Here is an 18,008-nt window from a genome sequence, read left to right as displayed (position 1 = left end):
GACGGGTCGACGCGATGATCAGGTAGATCTGCCATCTTTTGTGTTTCTGTTGGCCTGCGAGCTTTCCTAATGTACATGACACACACTGTTTAATGTGGCTTGCCACAAATTTGCTGCCACTGACAATCCAATATCCATTTGCCCTGACTTCATTTAGAGTTAGTCCTCTGCCCTGGTGTTGTGTGTTTCCATGACAGTAATCCAAAATAAGGCGTGTAATCACTCCATCTCTAGGTAAAATTACTGGATGTTTCAGTTCGAGGGGTAGTGAAGTATTTTTTAATCTCCCACCTATCCTTAGAACCCCATCTTGCAACACTGGGTCGAGCTGATATAACGGATGGCTGCATGGCAGTTTGCCATTGTTCAGTAATTGTATTTCCTCTTTGAAAGCCTGATTTTGTGCCAGTTTCACGAGTGTTAGACCGGCCTTTTTTCTCTCTTCAACACTAATGGGGTCTATCTGTTTTGTTCCTTTTGCTAGCCGCTGGATCCGAGCTACAGCGTTTAAGGCAGTATGCCAATTTGAAAAGCGCTCAAACCGGTCTAGAAACCATTCCTCATTCTCTACTTGTGTGTGTAAAACTTGTGTGGCAAGTGGTAGAGATTTTACACAATAGCTGACTACGCCACGATGGGACTTTCACCCAAAGATATAATTCAGAGATTAATATCCTTAACCCAGTAAGGCACTCAGGTTCGTAGAACCGACAGAGACATGGTTCCATAAAAACAATTATTTATTTTTACACTGTAAATTCACATACTGTACACATAAAACAGGAAGAGGGCTGAGGCTTACCGGTGGGAGAGCAGTGGATAATAATGAGTATCCGAAGGAGGCACCCAATCACACGTGCTTGGTCACACACACACGGCAATGATACACTCAGTGAGAGACAAATGTCACAGCACACAAAGATGGGAACCCATCACCACCAGGAACTGCTCCCACTTTCGGCTCTCAGCACCTAAACAGAGGGGACGGACAAGGAGTACAGACAGCTCACATAAAGTGTAACAAAGTAAATCAAACAACAACCAATAAAACAAACAGTCACACTAAGGATCCGCAGCTTCACAGCCTCCCCTTAGTGAGGACAAAACAAATTAACAAAGATTAGTGCAAACAAAAAGACAAATCACAAAACAAAGGTCAACACTTTGGCGATCAACAGCACTAGGAGAAACGGCCTCCAGTCAAGTGTATAAGAAACAGACAGACAAACGTAGGCTACAAACAACACAGACAATAACAGGATGCAACGCAGAACAGAGAAAAACAATCAATAAAATGGGGTCCGTTCGTCAAGCACCCATTCCTTCCTAACGAGCGCTATAGCACCCAAATGAGTTCCAGTGGCTTTCTAGTCCAAGGCCTCTATGCGTAGTCCCACTAGCGTAGGCTACGACAAGCTAGCTGCAGGCCACGTTAACCGCGGGACCAGTGGTGCTGATTAGACCGGCACATGAAGAAGTCGTAGGCTAAAAATTACGTAGGCAAAGCAGCAGAGTTCTTATCAATGTAGCAAATTGACAGCCGCTCCCCTGCTACATAGTGATCCCTGGAACACACAAAATACTCACTTAAAACAGGAACTACTTGAGTACTTCACTTCGTACAAATGGATATAACATACCCGGGGACTGCACTGGACGCACATCCAGCCAGCGGGAGGCCAATGCCGCACAGGGAGGGGGAGACTCTACGACAAAGCACTAAGTGTGAGTAACAATATAAAAAAGACTTTACCAGTAAAATAGCACAGGAAGCGTGATCATACCTGCGGCGATGGCAATGGTCAGGACGGTAAAAAGGGGCGGGCCTTTGACGTCTGGCATAACACAATGAGGGTCCTTGAATTTAAATAGAGGCACTGTTGTACTGATTGGCCCATATCTGGCTACCGAGAACCACTCACGATGCTGCCACCTGTGCTTGAATGAAAAGTGGGCACTGCACCACTTCATTCTGCTACACTTGCGTAGTCCTTACTTCAGGGTCACCATGAGCTCTGGGGTTAACTTTGGTGTAACTATCTCCCTTTTCAACACAGGAACTCTGGACCAGTAAGCCAGTTTGAATTAAAGATGAACTGAACTGAAAGAATCAACATTGATAATGTGTTGATTATGACAATTAAAAATAAATGACACTAAAAAAAATAATTTAAAAAAAATCAATACGTAGCCTTTTTTAAGCAACACCAAAATTGCGTTTGTTAGTATTAGAACGCTGCCAGTTTCAATGACGTCACTGGCATGGTAGGACCTGAGAAGTTCTATAGGCAACAGCTGCAGCATATTATGTATACACGAAAATTAGTAATTTTAATGGCATGGGTTACAAATTTGAGCCTGTGAGGGACAGGCCTGTAGTGTCTTCACTACCACTAGATGGGGGACGATCGGTTTCAGGCTCCAGCTCAACCTTCAGTAGGATCATTTGGGTGAAAATGACTGTGTGGGCGCTGCCGGAGCATGGACACTGGAATCTATCTGTTGCAAAGCAGTGGCGAAACGTAGGGAAAATGTTCGAGGAAGCCAAAGTGACGGGAAAAATATGTTTATTTATGTATGTGTTTATTTCGGGGGGTATACATTTTGTGCAATGTACAACATAGATACATTTTGTGCGGCACAACATAGGCTACTGTAGACCTAGCCTACAGGTCATGTAGAAAACTGGACGAGGGGCGCTTGAGGCAGCAACACGCACGCTGTCTCTCTGTCTCCCTCCATCCCTCACACACACACATTGCCTACTGTACATCCTCCACACAACTGCATACTCACTCACCACCACTACATTAGGCCTATGCGAAGGCTACGGTGCATATGGGTCAGTGACGTTTTAGATTTTCAAAACATCAAAAAAATAAAAATATAACAGCAAGTCAATTTCAACATTTTTTGAATACTACAAGATGTTAACTTTTTGATTTAGTATGTGCCCACTCAAAAAAATGTAATTGTTTGTCTTTTTATTGCAATTAATTGTATTTACACCATAAAAATGTCATTCGGTAAAACAGATTGTTTTCCATAGATATTAAAATCAGCATTAATGACCCAATCACAAATAATCCATAATGCAGATGTTGATTGATACTGAATTCATGGCTAGCAAAAAAATTAAAGCACTTATATAATATTTTGTCTTCTAAGGATAAAGCGCACAATCCGTCAACGTTTTTTTAACATTATTCCTATAAAAAGTAAAAAATGGAGCCAAATTATGTAAAACTTCATATTATATAACCATTCATACAGTGTGTTATGTATTTGAATTATCACATTATGTTATACATTTTGTATTTAATTTTGAATAATTCCACTGTTTTACCATATGACGTTTTGTTTTACCAAATGACAGGACTACTTTGATTCAGTTTCCTACTTAATTTTTGAACTTGTGCACTGATGTAGGCTAATTCTGCATTCAAGAATGAGGAATGTGACTGTTTATTTTTAAATCATAACTTGCATTATCATTTGTTTGCAAAGTTGTAAATTGTAAAATCTCCCTAACAATTGTCATTTGTTGCTCGCATTTCCTAATCAGACACTTGAATCAGTTATGGGATACCTGAACCTTTTATTGAGGAAAAAATACTGAATACCAGTTTTTGTCAACATACAGAAGAACAATATTATCAACACATAGCCTATTATCTTGCAAAAGATCAGAATAGAAGAACAATAATGTTGTTATCTTCCAGAACAAGCACATCTCATGGCATTTAATTTCTGATATTAAAATGTTAAAATATTTCAGGATTGCATACTGTATCACAATGCATTTGAGAATTTATAAAACTGATTCTGTGGTTTTTAATTTGAAAAAGATCCATTGCTACACCTGACAATTTGGACCAGGACTGCTTTTCTTTAGAACATTTGAATCCATCTTGAACACTAAACCACTGAGGGATTTCCCCACACCCACAGTCTCAACCCAAAGACAAAACCACTGAAGGATGGGTTAGTGCTGTTTGTTTTTCAAACAGAAAGGAATTTGTCCCAGTCCTCATCTGACTTGTTGATGGCTCTGGTTCAGAGATGATTGCTTTGATATCTGATTGAAAGTAAAAGAGAACATCTGGGATTTGGGGCCATACAAAGTTATTCTTTGTCCCAATCTGCTGCATGCAGGACACCTTGACTTCTTCACCAACAACCTTCTGGACCTCCCCCACGAAAGGCTTTTTGTCATAGGACACGATCACCATCTTCCCAGCAATCTCTTGTTCTTTTGTTGTGAGTGTGGATGCAGCTTTTCCAGAATTAAAATCAAGGATGGAGGGTGAGCCACATCCACAGGGAGATCCCAACCGGCGGCAAAAACAGGACACCTCTCTGTGAACAATTTTTCCAGGGGTGTCTGCGGTGACCTGGTGAATCCCCAAGGTGCCTTTAACAACTGGTAAGGCATCAGGCACTGCCTCATCCACTCGAGTGATGTCATCTTCTGATACCCACTGGAACTTCACATTTGAGTTGGATTTTTCCAGAAAGGAAAATAGTTCTTGTGGGTGCTGGATTTCTCCTCCTTGCAGTACATGCATCTGCACTTCTTTTAATGGACCCACCAACACCATCTGGTGCTCCCTTTCCATGGGACTTCTCTGAGAAGTTCCATGTGATTTCCTGAATGCCACGAAGGAAGGGCAAGGTGCACATGAGGTAGAAGTTTTTTCTGTTCCTATATTGGGTCAGTGGGCCATCACTCATGAAGTGTACAGTAGTAATTGTTTTGTTGGATAAGAGGTCATCCAACACCGGCTTCAGATGTGCCCATACTGCCCGTTCATCATGCCTGAGGGAGTCGGAAATGTTGGCATAAGCTTGGGACATTCCAGATGTGTAGACCATGCATGTGTGTATAGTTGCTTGTTTTCGACTACCCCCATAATGAAAAGACTGAACCTCAACATTCAACTTGCAGGCATAATTCTCTGAAAAGTCCATGTGGACTACAGCCTCATGGTCTTGGAGGCTGTTTTTGAGGGCTCTACACTGTTCCACTTGATATATCCATATGTATTGGTGCTTTGCCAGTGCATCGAGTTTTTCATTAAAGCTTTTCAGGAGATCCTCCCATTTTCCTGTCAAAGCTCTCTTCACAAAATGGGGAAAGGTCTTTCCCTCTGAGCAGACCCTCTCCCTCTGCCACTGGTGCCATGTAACCAGTCCAGTATTTTGTGGGATGGCTAATTCTATCTCAGAATAGCAACACTTTGCACACTGCCTGAACATGCATTTTTTTTTTTTTACATCACACACAATTTGGACGAGTGCATCGGAAATGCTTTTACTCCCTATAAATCCACTCTGATGAATTCTGTCCAGAAGAAGCTTCACATTCTCATGATCGAAGCAAGCACATGTGTTGCGGTCACTAGCTTTAGGCTCCGTGACATAAAATGGGCGAAGACGCCCAAACTGCCTGTAGGATATAGTGTGTTCACTTCCTAAGTTTGACTTGTACTCTTTGTACAGCTCTTTGAGAGACTTGGTAAGAACACGACGCTGTTTCCTGACCTTATTCTGAGTGACCGTGTCCTTTTTACCTGGTAGGAGACGACTGTTTTCATCACGGGTGAGAAATTCCACAACACTTTGTCTTGTTGCTGCAGCTTTTCTGACACTCTTTAACTTGTTAATTTTACTTGTTGCTTTGGATTTTGGATTCCTCAGTCTTTGTAATGTTTTGCGGAATCTATCCGCCCTTCTTTTTTCTCTCAGAAGGCCTTTTTTCAGTCGTTCCATTTCCTCCTTCAGTTTCCGAATGCGATGGTCACTTCGGCGGCTGGAGGCTTGTTTCTTTGTTGCCTCTGAAACCTTATCAGGTGTTGAGGATGAGATTGGCCGTGGTGCAGGAGGTGAGGGGCGCAGGGATGGCCCTGGTGCAGGAGGTGAGGGGCGCAGGGATGGCCCTGGTGCAGGAGGTGAGGGGCGCAGGGATGGCCCTGGTGCAGGAGGTGAGGAGCGCAGGGATGGCCCTGGTGCAGGAGGTGAGGGGCGCAGATGTGGCTCAGGAAGGTCAGGCTGTGCAGGCTCCACCAGAGAGTCCTCAGACACTGGTATGAGGTTCATCACAGCTTCCCTACGTAGTCTCTGATTCAACCTCCATTGTTCTCTCCTTTTTGCTGCTGCAGATGCTGTCAATGCTTTGATGGACAGATAGTCATATTGCCCAGCTTGCTTCCGCTGATGATGCCTGCAATACATTTGTTTATTTATTTATTTATTTATTGTACGTATTTATGCATGCATGTATAATATGCCCATACACTGTCACAGTTATACCTTTGCCTTCTCTTTTCTAGTCTCGCCTGCCTTGCAGCAGGATCTGCCTTTATCTTTGCACGGTAACGTGCACCCCTCTCTTTGTTGGAAAGAGGGATCTGTTAAAAAAAACTTTTATGTGTTACAACTAGCAATGCTGAGTTGGATCATTTTGAATAAACTGCAGGCAGCAGGGGTTGTGCAGCACAGTTAGTGCCCTTTGGTAGTTACATATAACCATACTTGTAAGCGTCCTCAGAAGGGGGTCCCTCATCTATTTACCAAGTTTCAAATTAATTTGTCAATGCATCACTGAGATACGAGCTATGTTATCAAATTATAGCGCCCCCCCATAGGTCAAGTCAACCAATTTATTGTATCCCCTTCAGGATGACTTCTAAAGTCCAATTATCAAGTTTGAAAGTTGATGCATGGAAGCGTTGCTGAGATATAAGCTTACTTCCTGTTTACTTCCTGTTTGCAGGGAACACTTCCTGTTTTGTTGATTGTCTGCATTGGGTGAATACTTTGGAATTTGGAAGTACGAAATTTGGTTTAAATACATGAAAGAGTTGTTGAGATATAAGCAATCTAAGTTGTTAAGATATAAGCAAAGGTCAAAGGTCACCATTGATTGCGCCCCCCCCCCTCAGGATGGGGTCTCAAGTCTACTGGCCAACTTTGGAGTTGATGCGTCAAAGCAATGCAGAGATATGACGGCCAATGCTTGATTTCTAATTCAGTTAAATGCATTGTCATTCAGGAAAACGGCACGCCATTTCGTTTTGCCGAGTGACAGATTTATTGTTTTTTCATTGCTGACAGGCAGTAGATGGCCACCTATTATCAACATTGACTTTGACCTTGACTATTAAACTTCAAATTTCATATTTAAATGCATTTTTTAAAAATCACAAACTTTATAAACACTTAAATAATGTTTGACCAAATGACACTCAAATCTGTGACACATGGTACAACGCTTACAAAAGGTGTAATTAACTGATATTTAGGAGCAAAATTTTAAACTTACCTTCAACTTGGGTGGTCTTCAGGGGTCTTCTGAATGATGACATCACATGTCACATGATTTGAGCCATGAGTCTACAGCAAAGATTGTTAAGGCGGAGCAAGATATTTCATCAGGAGCCACTTCCGGGAACCCGGATCGCACGAGGGGGGGGGTCAAAATCCCCCTTTATGCAGAGCAGAGGCAGCGACTGCTCCATTGAAGTCTATGGGCATAGCTCAGAATTTCACCACATATGCTAAGGTCTTGGTTCTATAGAGTTAGGAATGTGAATTTCGGGCACATTTTCATGATCCTCAAACCCTTCTGAACATTTCAGGTACATTTTTAGCATTTTTGAGCAATCCAGTCTGGAGAAAATCAACCTTATATCAGGTGTGCGCCGGTTATTTCTGCCGCTGCTGTTGGCCGGTTGCAACTTACGCTCATCAATAGGTCATCGACACGCCTCTTTATGCAGACAGGATTCGATCCCCATTTCGCGCCCATAGACATGAACTACGACGAAGTATCTTGCTCCGCCTTAACAATCTTTGTCTACAGTTTAAAATCTTGTCTTTGTTTTGCTGAATGACATTAGGGGAAATGTGTCTTTGCTATTTGAAATATTTTTAACAATTTTAATTGCATTTGTCTTCATTGACATAAAGCGAGTGCCGTTTTACCGAAGGACATTTTACCCCTTTATCACTATAAAAAAAAGTCAGCCAGTTTTAAATTTTTCACACAATTATGACTTGTATGTAGAAGAGTGATGTAGGATAAATGCATTTAAACAAGATTCCACAATTATTTTGCAAAAATATGAAATGAATAGCTCCCTGAAGTAAAAATGTAGGCGTCACGTCACTGACCCATATACAAATAAGCTATATAACACGCATTGTCACGGCAATGTAGGCTAACACAGTATGGACTACTGGCACTCGTAACAGCAACTCACACAGGCTCTCTCTCTCCCTCCCTTGAAACTGTTAAAAACTTTGTTACCCCAAGTTAACCCCAGATACACGGAGGATACACGAGTTTGCCGTTTATTTTAGGCTAACGTTAGTGGAGAGTTTGCAGATTTTTACCTTGTGGATGTTGATATTGCACGAGTCTCTTGGATAGCAGCACTGCGAGTTAAACTCCCTCGCATCAACAATCTGCCCTGAGACGGTGAACAACTGGCTTCAGGGTGAGTAGAAAGGGACATTCTGTTTACAGACCCGCTGTGGTTTAGTTACCAGCTAGTAAACGCATTATTATCGAACTGTGATATCGTCGGAGTCATGGTTTATACTCTCTATGGTCGGAGTGCTAGCTTGTGGAGTTTGACATAAGAGTGTTTCCAATGTGTTTAGCTGGTAGCCCTTTCCTAGGTTGGATCGTATGGTAGCCTATCTAACACTGGACATCATCTGAGGCTACTTCGAGATATTATTCCAAAGGGGACACGAACGAACCTTCCCGGACTTTGTAATTGCGACCAGTGACTGCATTGGGTGAACGAAGCTGAAGTTGAAACTTAGGCTCCATGGCACATAGACTGCAGGGCTCGCCCTTCTATGAATTGAAAAAGACTACAAGCTGCCCCACCGAGTTTGCGATAAAGTAAGCAAGAAAAGGGTTTTTTAAGTCAGGATATGGCAAGTCAATGGCATTTATTCGTCCAAAGTTACAGACCAATTTCCATAGTGCACATCTTATCAATAGTTTGAATGTTGTGTGTGTTTCTGCTCATTGACAAAATAGCGTTCAGTATGATTCATGCCCAATTAATTTCCCCTGTTAAAGTGTTCGCCTTTGTTTCACTAGTTTGGTTTCATTTTGTGATGTAGGCTAGCCTTTGATAAACGGCTTATGGCCAATATGTAACTCAGCTAGGCCTAATGTTAGTTTCCTCAGCCATGTCAGCTAGCTTCAGACTCATTATCTGCTATGGCTGCTAGTGCTAGTGCAGAGTAGCTTACCATGCCAGTGACGTAGCCGATTGTTGAAATCCAACATGGCGGCGCCCGTGTAACAACAACAACACTTTCAACGTACAATTTTATCCCTTTTAATAAATTCAGCCATTTTAATTATTGTACCAATGAGAAGAAATAAAATACATCTGTTATATCACCTTTACTTCAAATTCCAGTTCAGTTCATCTTTAATCAGCTCAGTCACACTGAGGCCTCTGGAGGCGTGGTCAGCTGAATTTTGATCAGTGCTGACGTAGTACCACTGGAAAGGATCCGTTATTTCCCTGATTCTCTGTACCCTATTTGCGACAAAAACATGGAACCTACGGGCTTCGTTGTTAATGTAGCCCAAGACCACTTGGGAATCAGTCCAGAAATATTCTTTGTCAACATGAAGCTCTAGCTCTTCTTTTAACATGCTGCTGACTACTGAGGAGATTGTTGCAGCTGTCAATTCTAGCCTAGGTATGGTTATAATTTTAATGGGTGAGACTCTAGCCTTACTTATTACTAAAGAGCAGTGCACTTTGCTCTCACCTACAACTCTGATATACGAAGCCTGACCATAGCCATTGCAGCTCGATCGCATCTGAAAAATGATGCAGTTCGGTTCTCTGGATCTTTCCAACATCAATAGGAGTGAAGCATCTTGGTATCTGAAGACTTGGCAGGTTTTCCAGATCCTTCAGCCAGTTATCCCATCGTGGCACTAATTCTCTCGGCAGTGGTTTATCCCATCCCACTCCTTTCTGGCACATCTCCTGCAGTATTTTCTTCCCCAGCAACAGAAAGGGAGCTAGAAAGCCCAGGGGGTCAAAAACGGAGGCTACAGTGGAAAGGATTCCCCGACGTGTCGCTGGTTTTTCATCCAGGTTGACTTTAAAAGAGAAATTGTCATTGCTTATGCTCCACCTTACTCCTAAGACAGTCTGAATGGGGGTCTCGCCATGACTGAGATCTAAATCACAAACTCCACCTGCCCGTTCACTTTCGGGGATTGACTCCAAGACTTCTCTGCTGTTTGAAGTGAACTTATGGAGATGCAGTTTTCCTTTTTCACACAGGCTTTGTGCTTCTTTCACTAACTGGATGTCTGCACCCTCAGATTCCACGCTGGCTAGGCCATCGTCGACACAGAAGTTTTTCTTGATGAACTCGGCCGCTGCAGGATAATCTCTTTCATGCTGACTTGCAAGATGTTTCATCCCGTAATTTGCACACCCAGGTGAGGATGCAGCTCCGAAGAGGTGTACTTTCATTCGAAACTCCTTTGGCTCTGAGGTCGTATCACCACCTTCCCACCAAAGGAAACGCAGGAAATCTCTGTCGTCAGGGCTTACATGAAACCTATGAAACATTTTTTCAACATCACAGATGACTGCGACAGGGTGTCTGCGAAACCTGCAGAGAACACCTGTCATTCCATTCACTAGATCAGGTCCAGTCAGTAAGTGATCGTTCAGCGCTGTGCCCTCGTACTTAGCCGAGCAGTCGAACACTACTCTTATTTTGTTTGGCTCCCTAGGGTGGTAAACCCCTTGATGTGGGATATACCACACACACATTTCCTGGCTCAAGTTGATTTTCAGCCTTTTCTGCATCACCATCCTTGAATAGGCCCTCCATGAATTGAATGTAGTCGTCTTTGAATTTTGGATTTTTATCAAGTTTTCTCTTCAAGTGCTTCAGTCGCACCAGAGCTAGCCTCTTATTTTCTGGTAGATGTGTCCGTGTCTTAAAGGGCAATGGCAGTTTCAGGTGCCCATCTGCGTTTTGGTGAACCGTCTTATTCAGCAACTGCATAAGGGCTGAAACGATTCATCGAGTTACTTGAATAACTCGATTACAAAAATTACTCGAGGCAAAAACCCTGCCTCGAAGCCTCGTTAAATTCCTATGACGCGCACTATACACGCAGGGATTTGATTGTACCACACGGACCGTTGTTCAGGGAGCACACCACTAGCGCGTGAATCGTGATACATTCTGAATTTAGCTGGCGCGATGGCGGAGTCAAGATGTCCATAAATGGCAGAGAATGTCTAAAGTTTTCAAGTAAAGTTTTGGGATCTTTACATACTCAAAAAGGAAAAGAACACAAGCATCTGAACCGAAAACATCCACTCCATGCTGTTTCACTAAGCGTCAATAAAGTAGGCTATCTAGCCTATCTGCGTAGCCTATAGCCTACAATGACTTTGGCTGATTTTAATCACATACTGTATTTGTAGCGATGTCGTGATATACCGGTAATGTTTAGCTTTGATGTTTTTAAGTAGTAAGCTTAAGAACCCCTTCTTATACACACCGCACGCGTGCACACACACACACACACAGGTTGCTAGGTTACCATAGCAAATAGGCTCACCCCAGAAATTATTTTTTAGTAGCCTAATGGTAAAATTATTTGTTAGCCTAATGGCAAATGCTGCAGGTGTAGAAATCTACATAAAACAGATATTTACTTTGATGTCAGGTCTAGATTACAGCATGAAACTTGTTGTGCATATTAATACATTACATTGCTTTCCCTCTTCTCCCTCCCAGCACTTCACAACATAGTATGGACAGCTTTGTTCGCCCAGCTAAGTCTTGCACAAGAGGCTGCAATTTTACAGAGTGCATTTTGAACATTATTTAATTGTTGGCACTGGCACTTCTAAACACTAAATAGGTAAATTGCAATAAATGGGCTTAGTTTTGGAGCCAGAGAATAGTCAGTGGAGCCAGTTAGAATAAATACCTCTGTGCCAATTGCTTGATCATTTTACAGCCATGTCATTTTCGTTATGCATTATTTGTTTTGGTTGTTTAAAAATGCAAAAAAAAATTATCCGATTAATCGATCGATAAAGTGCTAGATTAATCGATTACAAAAAAAATCGATAGCTGCAGCCCTAAACTGCATGAACTGTATGTCATCTTGTGATATGCTCTTTTCAAGGTGGTTACTATCTTTGAAGTCAAACTCAAGGGCTCTGATTATGGTAGCTGGTGTCAATAGTGGAAGTTCCTTGACTGCTATACGGTGGCACAGGCCTGTTACCTCTGTTGACTTTGCACCTCGGGATGAGCTTCCGACAACACTCCAGCCCAGATCAGTTTTGATAGCATATGGTTCATCGTCTCTTCCTGTAATGACTCACCGGGGTGCTAATGCTCTGGAACAATCAGCCTATGAGAAGTCCCACCTTGCAATCCATTAACTCTGGTATTTCCTGAGCTATTCCCTTCAGGTGATTCCATCTCTCAGCAGTTTTTGGTGTGGGAATGTGGGAGCGCTCAAGGGGAATGAAATCTCTGGTATAGGTAGGTGGCAAATTGATCCAACTTTTGGATGAGAGCCCTCTAACTCTAAGACCACTAACTCTTGCACTCTGAACAATGGAGTCTTTTCCCATCATAGTGGTTAGCTTTAACTTGACTGGCTCTGAACTTGCTCCTATCGTTTGGCACACCTCTTGATCTACAAAGGTATTGCTACTCTGAGTATCAAGTAAGGCATATGTCTCTGTTTCAGGAATCTTTGTTGAAGAAATCCAGACGGGACATTTACAAATGTCCATATGTTTCAAATGATCTTAAACTTCAGGGCAGCGTGGTCAAACCTGATACCAGTGTCCAATGTACGCCGAAGATTAGTCGGAAGGCCCTGTAGACTAGCCACGCACTGCTTAGCTTACTGTAGTGTAGAGGTGGAATGGAGACAGTCATGCTACTTGCGAACGTCGTTCTCTGCCGGCCGACTCGTGTGACTTCGTGGACTCGCGGAGATCCCTGTGTCTTGCTCTGGTCTTCTCATGCGAACGTGGATGGCAGCTGTCCATTTGATTCCTGAAGCCTCTGGCTATTTTGAAACCACACGGTGCAAGTCGCTGTAGACCAACTCTGAAGCCGCTGTGTTGTTGTAAATCGGTTTAGCTACGTTGAAGTTCACGTGGGAAGTGGGCAGCCATGGCCCACTGGTTAGCACTCTGGACTTGTAACCGGAGGGTTGCTGGTTCGAGCCCTGACCAGTGGGCCGCGGCTGAAGTGAGGAGGCACCTAACCCCTCACTGCTCCCCGAGCGCTGCCGTTGTAGCAGGCAGCTCACTGCGCCGGGATTAGTGTGTGCTTCACCTCACTGTGTGTTCACTGTGTGTGCTGTTTTTGTTTCACTAATTCACCGATTGGGTTAAATGCAGAGACCAAATTTCCCTCACGGGATCAAAAAAGTGTATATATACTATATATATATATATATACGTTGTTCTCTGATAGTAGACCAGTCTCTGAAAACGTCTCGTGCCGTTATTCTGGCCCACTTGTTAGCTTCAGACCACCAGCTAGCTTTTTACTTACATAGCCACATTGGCGGTTCGTTGTCACTGTAACTGCATTGGTTTAATAAACGTCCACGCTTCATACTGATGCTTTTTTGTAGCTTTATTTTCTGTCTCTTATAAACTGTAAACGTGAAGTCAGAAAAACACTGTGACAACATTAGCGCCATAAACCGAATGCAGTCCATCTGAAAGTCTGTGACTGGTTTGCATCTCTATTGGCGCTTTTCCCATAATTCCCTGGTTAAGACCCCGTATACAAACAAACTCTTAATACAGAAAAAAGGAATATTTTTTAAATGGTACATGACACATGACATCTAATTTTTAAAGGAAAAACTTAAAACATTTTTAAACAAAGAATAAAACATGAATTCAAACATTGATAACAAGATACTGTATCTTTATCTATTTATATGTTTATAATGATCACACTGTCTAAGACAGTTACATTTGATTTAGTTTTTTTTAGTATATTTAGTAGGCCTATTTATAGTAGTATTTTTTTTATCTTCTACTGTCTCTATTGTGAGTTTTTTTATATTTATATACTTATATTACTTTTTCTGCTGTAAGTGCATGTTGTGTGTGATGTCTGTATGCTACTGAGACCTTGAATTTCCCCTTGGGGATCAATAAAGCATCTATCTATCTATCTATCTATCTATCTATCTATCTAGAGATTCTGCACACAATTCTTCTGATAATAGGAGCTTAAAGGAGAATTCCGGTGTGATATTGACCTAAAGTGTGTTGAAACATGATACCAAAACGAACAAGTATGATAAGGGATCAGATTCCAAAAATAATTCAGTGGAAATGCATGGATTCAGTTGCTTCCAGTAGCAGCAACTGGAATCCATGCATTTTCACAGAATTATTTTTGGAATCTGATCCCTTATCATACTTGTTCGTTCGTACTCGTCGCTCGACTTATCGTGACTAAATTCAAGATGGCGTCGAACGGTAAAATTCCTTAAGGTACTGTCTGTATTAATCGTCTTGTGAATAAACTACCAGTGCTTTTTCAAAGTTCTCTATGTCTCGTTTTAAATGTCAAGGCCCTCGGAAGTCTACCAATGAAGTATGGAGCTACTTTGAGCCTCGTAAATGGTGTAAAACAGTGATTTATTTGCATGGCTAGGCCGATGCCCGAGGCACCACAACGAAAAACTGTGTTGGTAGCATTGGCTAACTAGCGCCAGATTTATGAGTGCAGGGGACAAGCCGAGGTGAGCTATGAGACATACATTCACACTCGGTATCATGTTTCAACACACTTTAGGTCAAAATCACACCAGAATTATCCTTTAACTCATTGAGTGCCAAAAACGTAATATTACATTTTTCCTTCCCATGTGTTGAGTGCCAAAAACGTAATACGTTTTTAGCTTTTTTTTTTTAATTACGAAACTAGACACTCTAACACGCCTTATATGTGATTTTGGGAACTCTGTGATGAATGGAAATGAAATATATGACGATCGAAAACTCATGAAAACGCACAATCTGGACATTTTATCATAACTCGGGTGCCGCTTTGGGTCGAATCAGTGACGCATGCACGTCATCTCAAAACCAGGCCATTTTCGTGGGTCTATCACTAGGTGGCAGTCTCGCCAGGTCTCCCTGATCACTTCCCAGAAAGATTACAGGCAACACTTCATATTTCATGAAAGACTTTATATCTCCATTTCTAGAAAAAAAGCGATTTTGATGAAAACTAGCCACTGTTTAGCTTGGGATTTCTCAGGAACAGAGGCGTGTAGAAATACACGGTTTGCACCCACTGAGAGCTTAAAGTCTCACCTTTTAAACGAGCCATTGTATGTGTTCATAGCTATAACACAGAATATGCTGTGGCTGTACAAAAATCATCAACAATGGTCTAGATTGCTGGCACTCTAGGACAAAGCTTCCGAAAACAGCTTGGCATTCAATGAGTTAACAGCCCCACTAAAAAAAGCCACTTCAGTCATATGCTACAATGTTGCTATGTTCTGATGTTCTGAAGATTAGATTCAGATCTAGTTACTGGTAATGTGCATGCTATGAATGTAAGAAAAGTTGAGACAGGACCAATCGTCGAAATTTTGGTGTCCACCACTCTAGTTCATCCAAAACAAACCAGTAAAGGGACAAAGTGTTAAATAACGGAATTTTCCTTTAAAGTTACAGTATCTCTACCACAATTTACCATGACTTTGACCTTTTGTCGGTTTTTAACAAAATTCTGACTATGATTGTTCCTTGTATTGCATCCTGAGCACTGCGCCTATTGCATTCTACTGTTTCTAAGCCTAGCTCAGTCATTATGCTATAACACATCTCCCTCCATTGGAAGAGCAATGAGCTGCATTGACCGTAATAAACTGCATTTAGAATGCCAAATCCACATTTCTAGATATTTTGGTGAAAGTAACTTAAAAGTAATGCAATAGTAGTGTAATGCCTTACAATTCAGAGACAGTAATATTATAGTGTAACAAATTACTTTGAAATGACTTTAGGCCTAATAAGTAATACATAATACATTACGATTTTTAAGTAACTTGCCCAACACTGTGAGTAAAGTAATTTCATTACAATTTAAAGAAGTAACAAGTAACTTTACTTAAGTAACACATTACTTTTTTTGAGTAACAACCCCAACACTGCTGTAAGTTACAGCCGCGCAGGAGTTGTAACGGGGCTGAATGTGTTATCAGGAACATTGACTGATGGTAGGGGGTGGGGCTGGTTAATAGTGTATGATTACGTTGTGGTGTGTATGTGGTTTGTTGCGCTCTTCTACAGGTGCATTCAATCGCCCCTTAATGGCAGACCTGCGCAGTTGGTGGTTGAAAGATTTAAAATGCCAATGGCGGCCTTTGACTGCGAGATTCTTCATGGCAGTAGGCACCCGCAAGGACTACCACCAAAGCCCGGAGAAGTAAAGGGGGCACGGAAGACCGCAACGCACCTGGGGAGAGGCTATATCGTTTTCTCAGAGCGGCGTACAGACCGGAATACAACGCACTCAATATATCTACGTTAAGGGAAGTAACTTGACCATCGTTCTATGAGTGAGAGGGCTGTTATCGTGGCTGTTGTGGACGTTGATTTCTACCCCTTTCCCCTGCAGTTCCGGAGACCGCTGAATTGAGCGGAGGAAGACGGCGAAAGAGAGGCCTACAACGCACTCTATGTATTGCACTAAAGGGAAGTACTCATATCGTAGCCTACCACTATTTGTGCGAGTGGCATGACTTCGTGTCAGTGTGATTGCTGATCACTGTTCCCCCCTTCCACAGCTCTGCTCATGTCTACGAAGAGGCGCGTGGGTCGCGAGAGAAGCGAGTGCGTGCCATAAGGAGAGGACTATTGGGAGTGTCGGGTCTGGACTGTTCACCGCGGCGGCCATTGAGTAGGCTAGCTAGCTTCGAGCGCTAGCAGCTACTACGTGGAGGAGTAACTCGCTGGGTCGTGAGTGGTGCATGGACTGTTCCTCTATAGCCCTTATTAGCCTTTTCCTTGTACGAGCTAATATTACCAGTTGTCTAGCCTTATTATTGTGTCCGGCTGCCCATGGTGCTAGATAGGCCTACTATGTGATCCGGAATCTGGTGATTGTCTTATTGCTGTTAAGTGCTCTATGTCTCTGTGGGCCTATTGCCCGTTTTGTCTGAGTGTCACTTTAGCTTAAATTTGCTGTGTTGCCGTGATGTTCAGTGCTCTTATGATTCACCGTGATCCTTTTGCCTTGTATGGCCCTTTACGTTTGCCGTGAGGATTGATAATTGTGTGCTGTGTTACATGATAATTGTGTGCTGTGTTATATGCCGTCACACCGTCAGGCATACCCACATTGTATAGAGCATTATAGCCTGAGATCTCCCCCCTCTAGAGGGCGCCAGAATATGCTATTTACATATGCTAGGCTATTGATTTGTTTTGTAGTCTTTCAGTGCTTCCATACTGGTCCTATACTGTAAACAGGCTGTAAACTTACATGGGCTATTGGTTTGTTCTGTGGCCCTTCAGTTCTTTCATACTGGTCTTATACTGCAATTGGGTTGTGAACTTCACATAGGCTATTGATTTATCCTGTGGCCCTTCAGCTCTTTCACACTGGTCCTATACTGTAAATGGGTTGTAAGCTTCCCCTAGGCTATTGATTATCTGGGGGCTATTAGTCACCGGGAGTATTGAGTAGCGGTAAGGAAATCACACTAGCCTACTGTTGTTCCCTGTATTGTCTCTGGGGGTCAGGTCACTTTTAATTGCTTACAACTGGTAACGTATTTTTGTGACGTGAACTGTTTGTGTCGTATCTGAACCGCTCAATTTTTAAGATAATTTAATAAAACTGTTTTTATAAGATATCCTTCAGCATTGCGTGTGTGTGTGTGCGTGCCTCAAGAGTCAACAGTT

At 42.4% G+C, this 18,008-nt stretch overlaps 1 protein-coding gene and 1 long non-coding RNA gene across 2 annotated transcripts; both read right to left on the bottom strand.

Annotated features, from left to right (window-relative positions):
• Positions 1-693: 693 nt before the first annotated feature.
• LOC121719801 lies at positions 694-1,821 on the bottom strand. The gene is made up of 3 exons (XR_006034377.1): positions 1,785-1,821; positions 1,641-1,706; positions 694-971 (listed from the first exon to the last, which is right to left on the bottom strand). It is a non-coding gene; the product is annotated as an uncharacterized LOC121719801 (long non-coding RNA).
• A 2,966-nt stretch (positions 1,822-4,787) lies between these two features.
• Positions 4,788-6,620, bottom strand: LOC121719494 (FK506-binding protein 5-like). Its single transcript, XM_042105197.1, has 3 exons — positions 6,313-6,620; positions 4,908-6,223; positions 4,788-4,819 (listed from the first exon to the last, which is right to left on the bottom strand). The coding sequence occupies exons 2-3, from the start codon at positions 6,097-6,099 to the stop codon at positions 4,788-4,790; spliced, it is 1,224 nt and encodes a 407-aa protein (XP_041961131.1). The 5' UTR covers positions 6,100-6,223; positions 6,313-6,620.
• Positions 6,621-18,008: the final 11,388 nt, after the last annotated feature.

Source organism: Alosa sapidissima, chromosome 1, assembly GCF_018492685.1.
Source record: "Alosa sapidissima isolate fAloSap1 chromosome 1, fAloSap1.pri, whole genome shotgun sequence".
Taxonomy (NCBI): domain Eukaryota; kingdom Metazoa; phylum Chordata; class Actinopteri; order Clupeiformes; family Clupeidae; genus Alosa; species Alosa sapidissima.
This window is presented reverse-complemented; position numbering and strand designations above follow the sequence as displayed.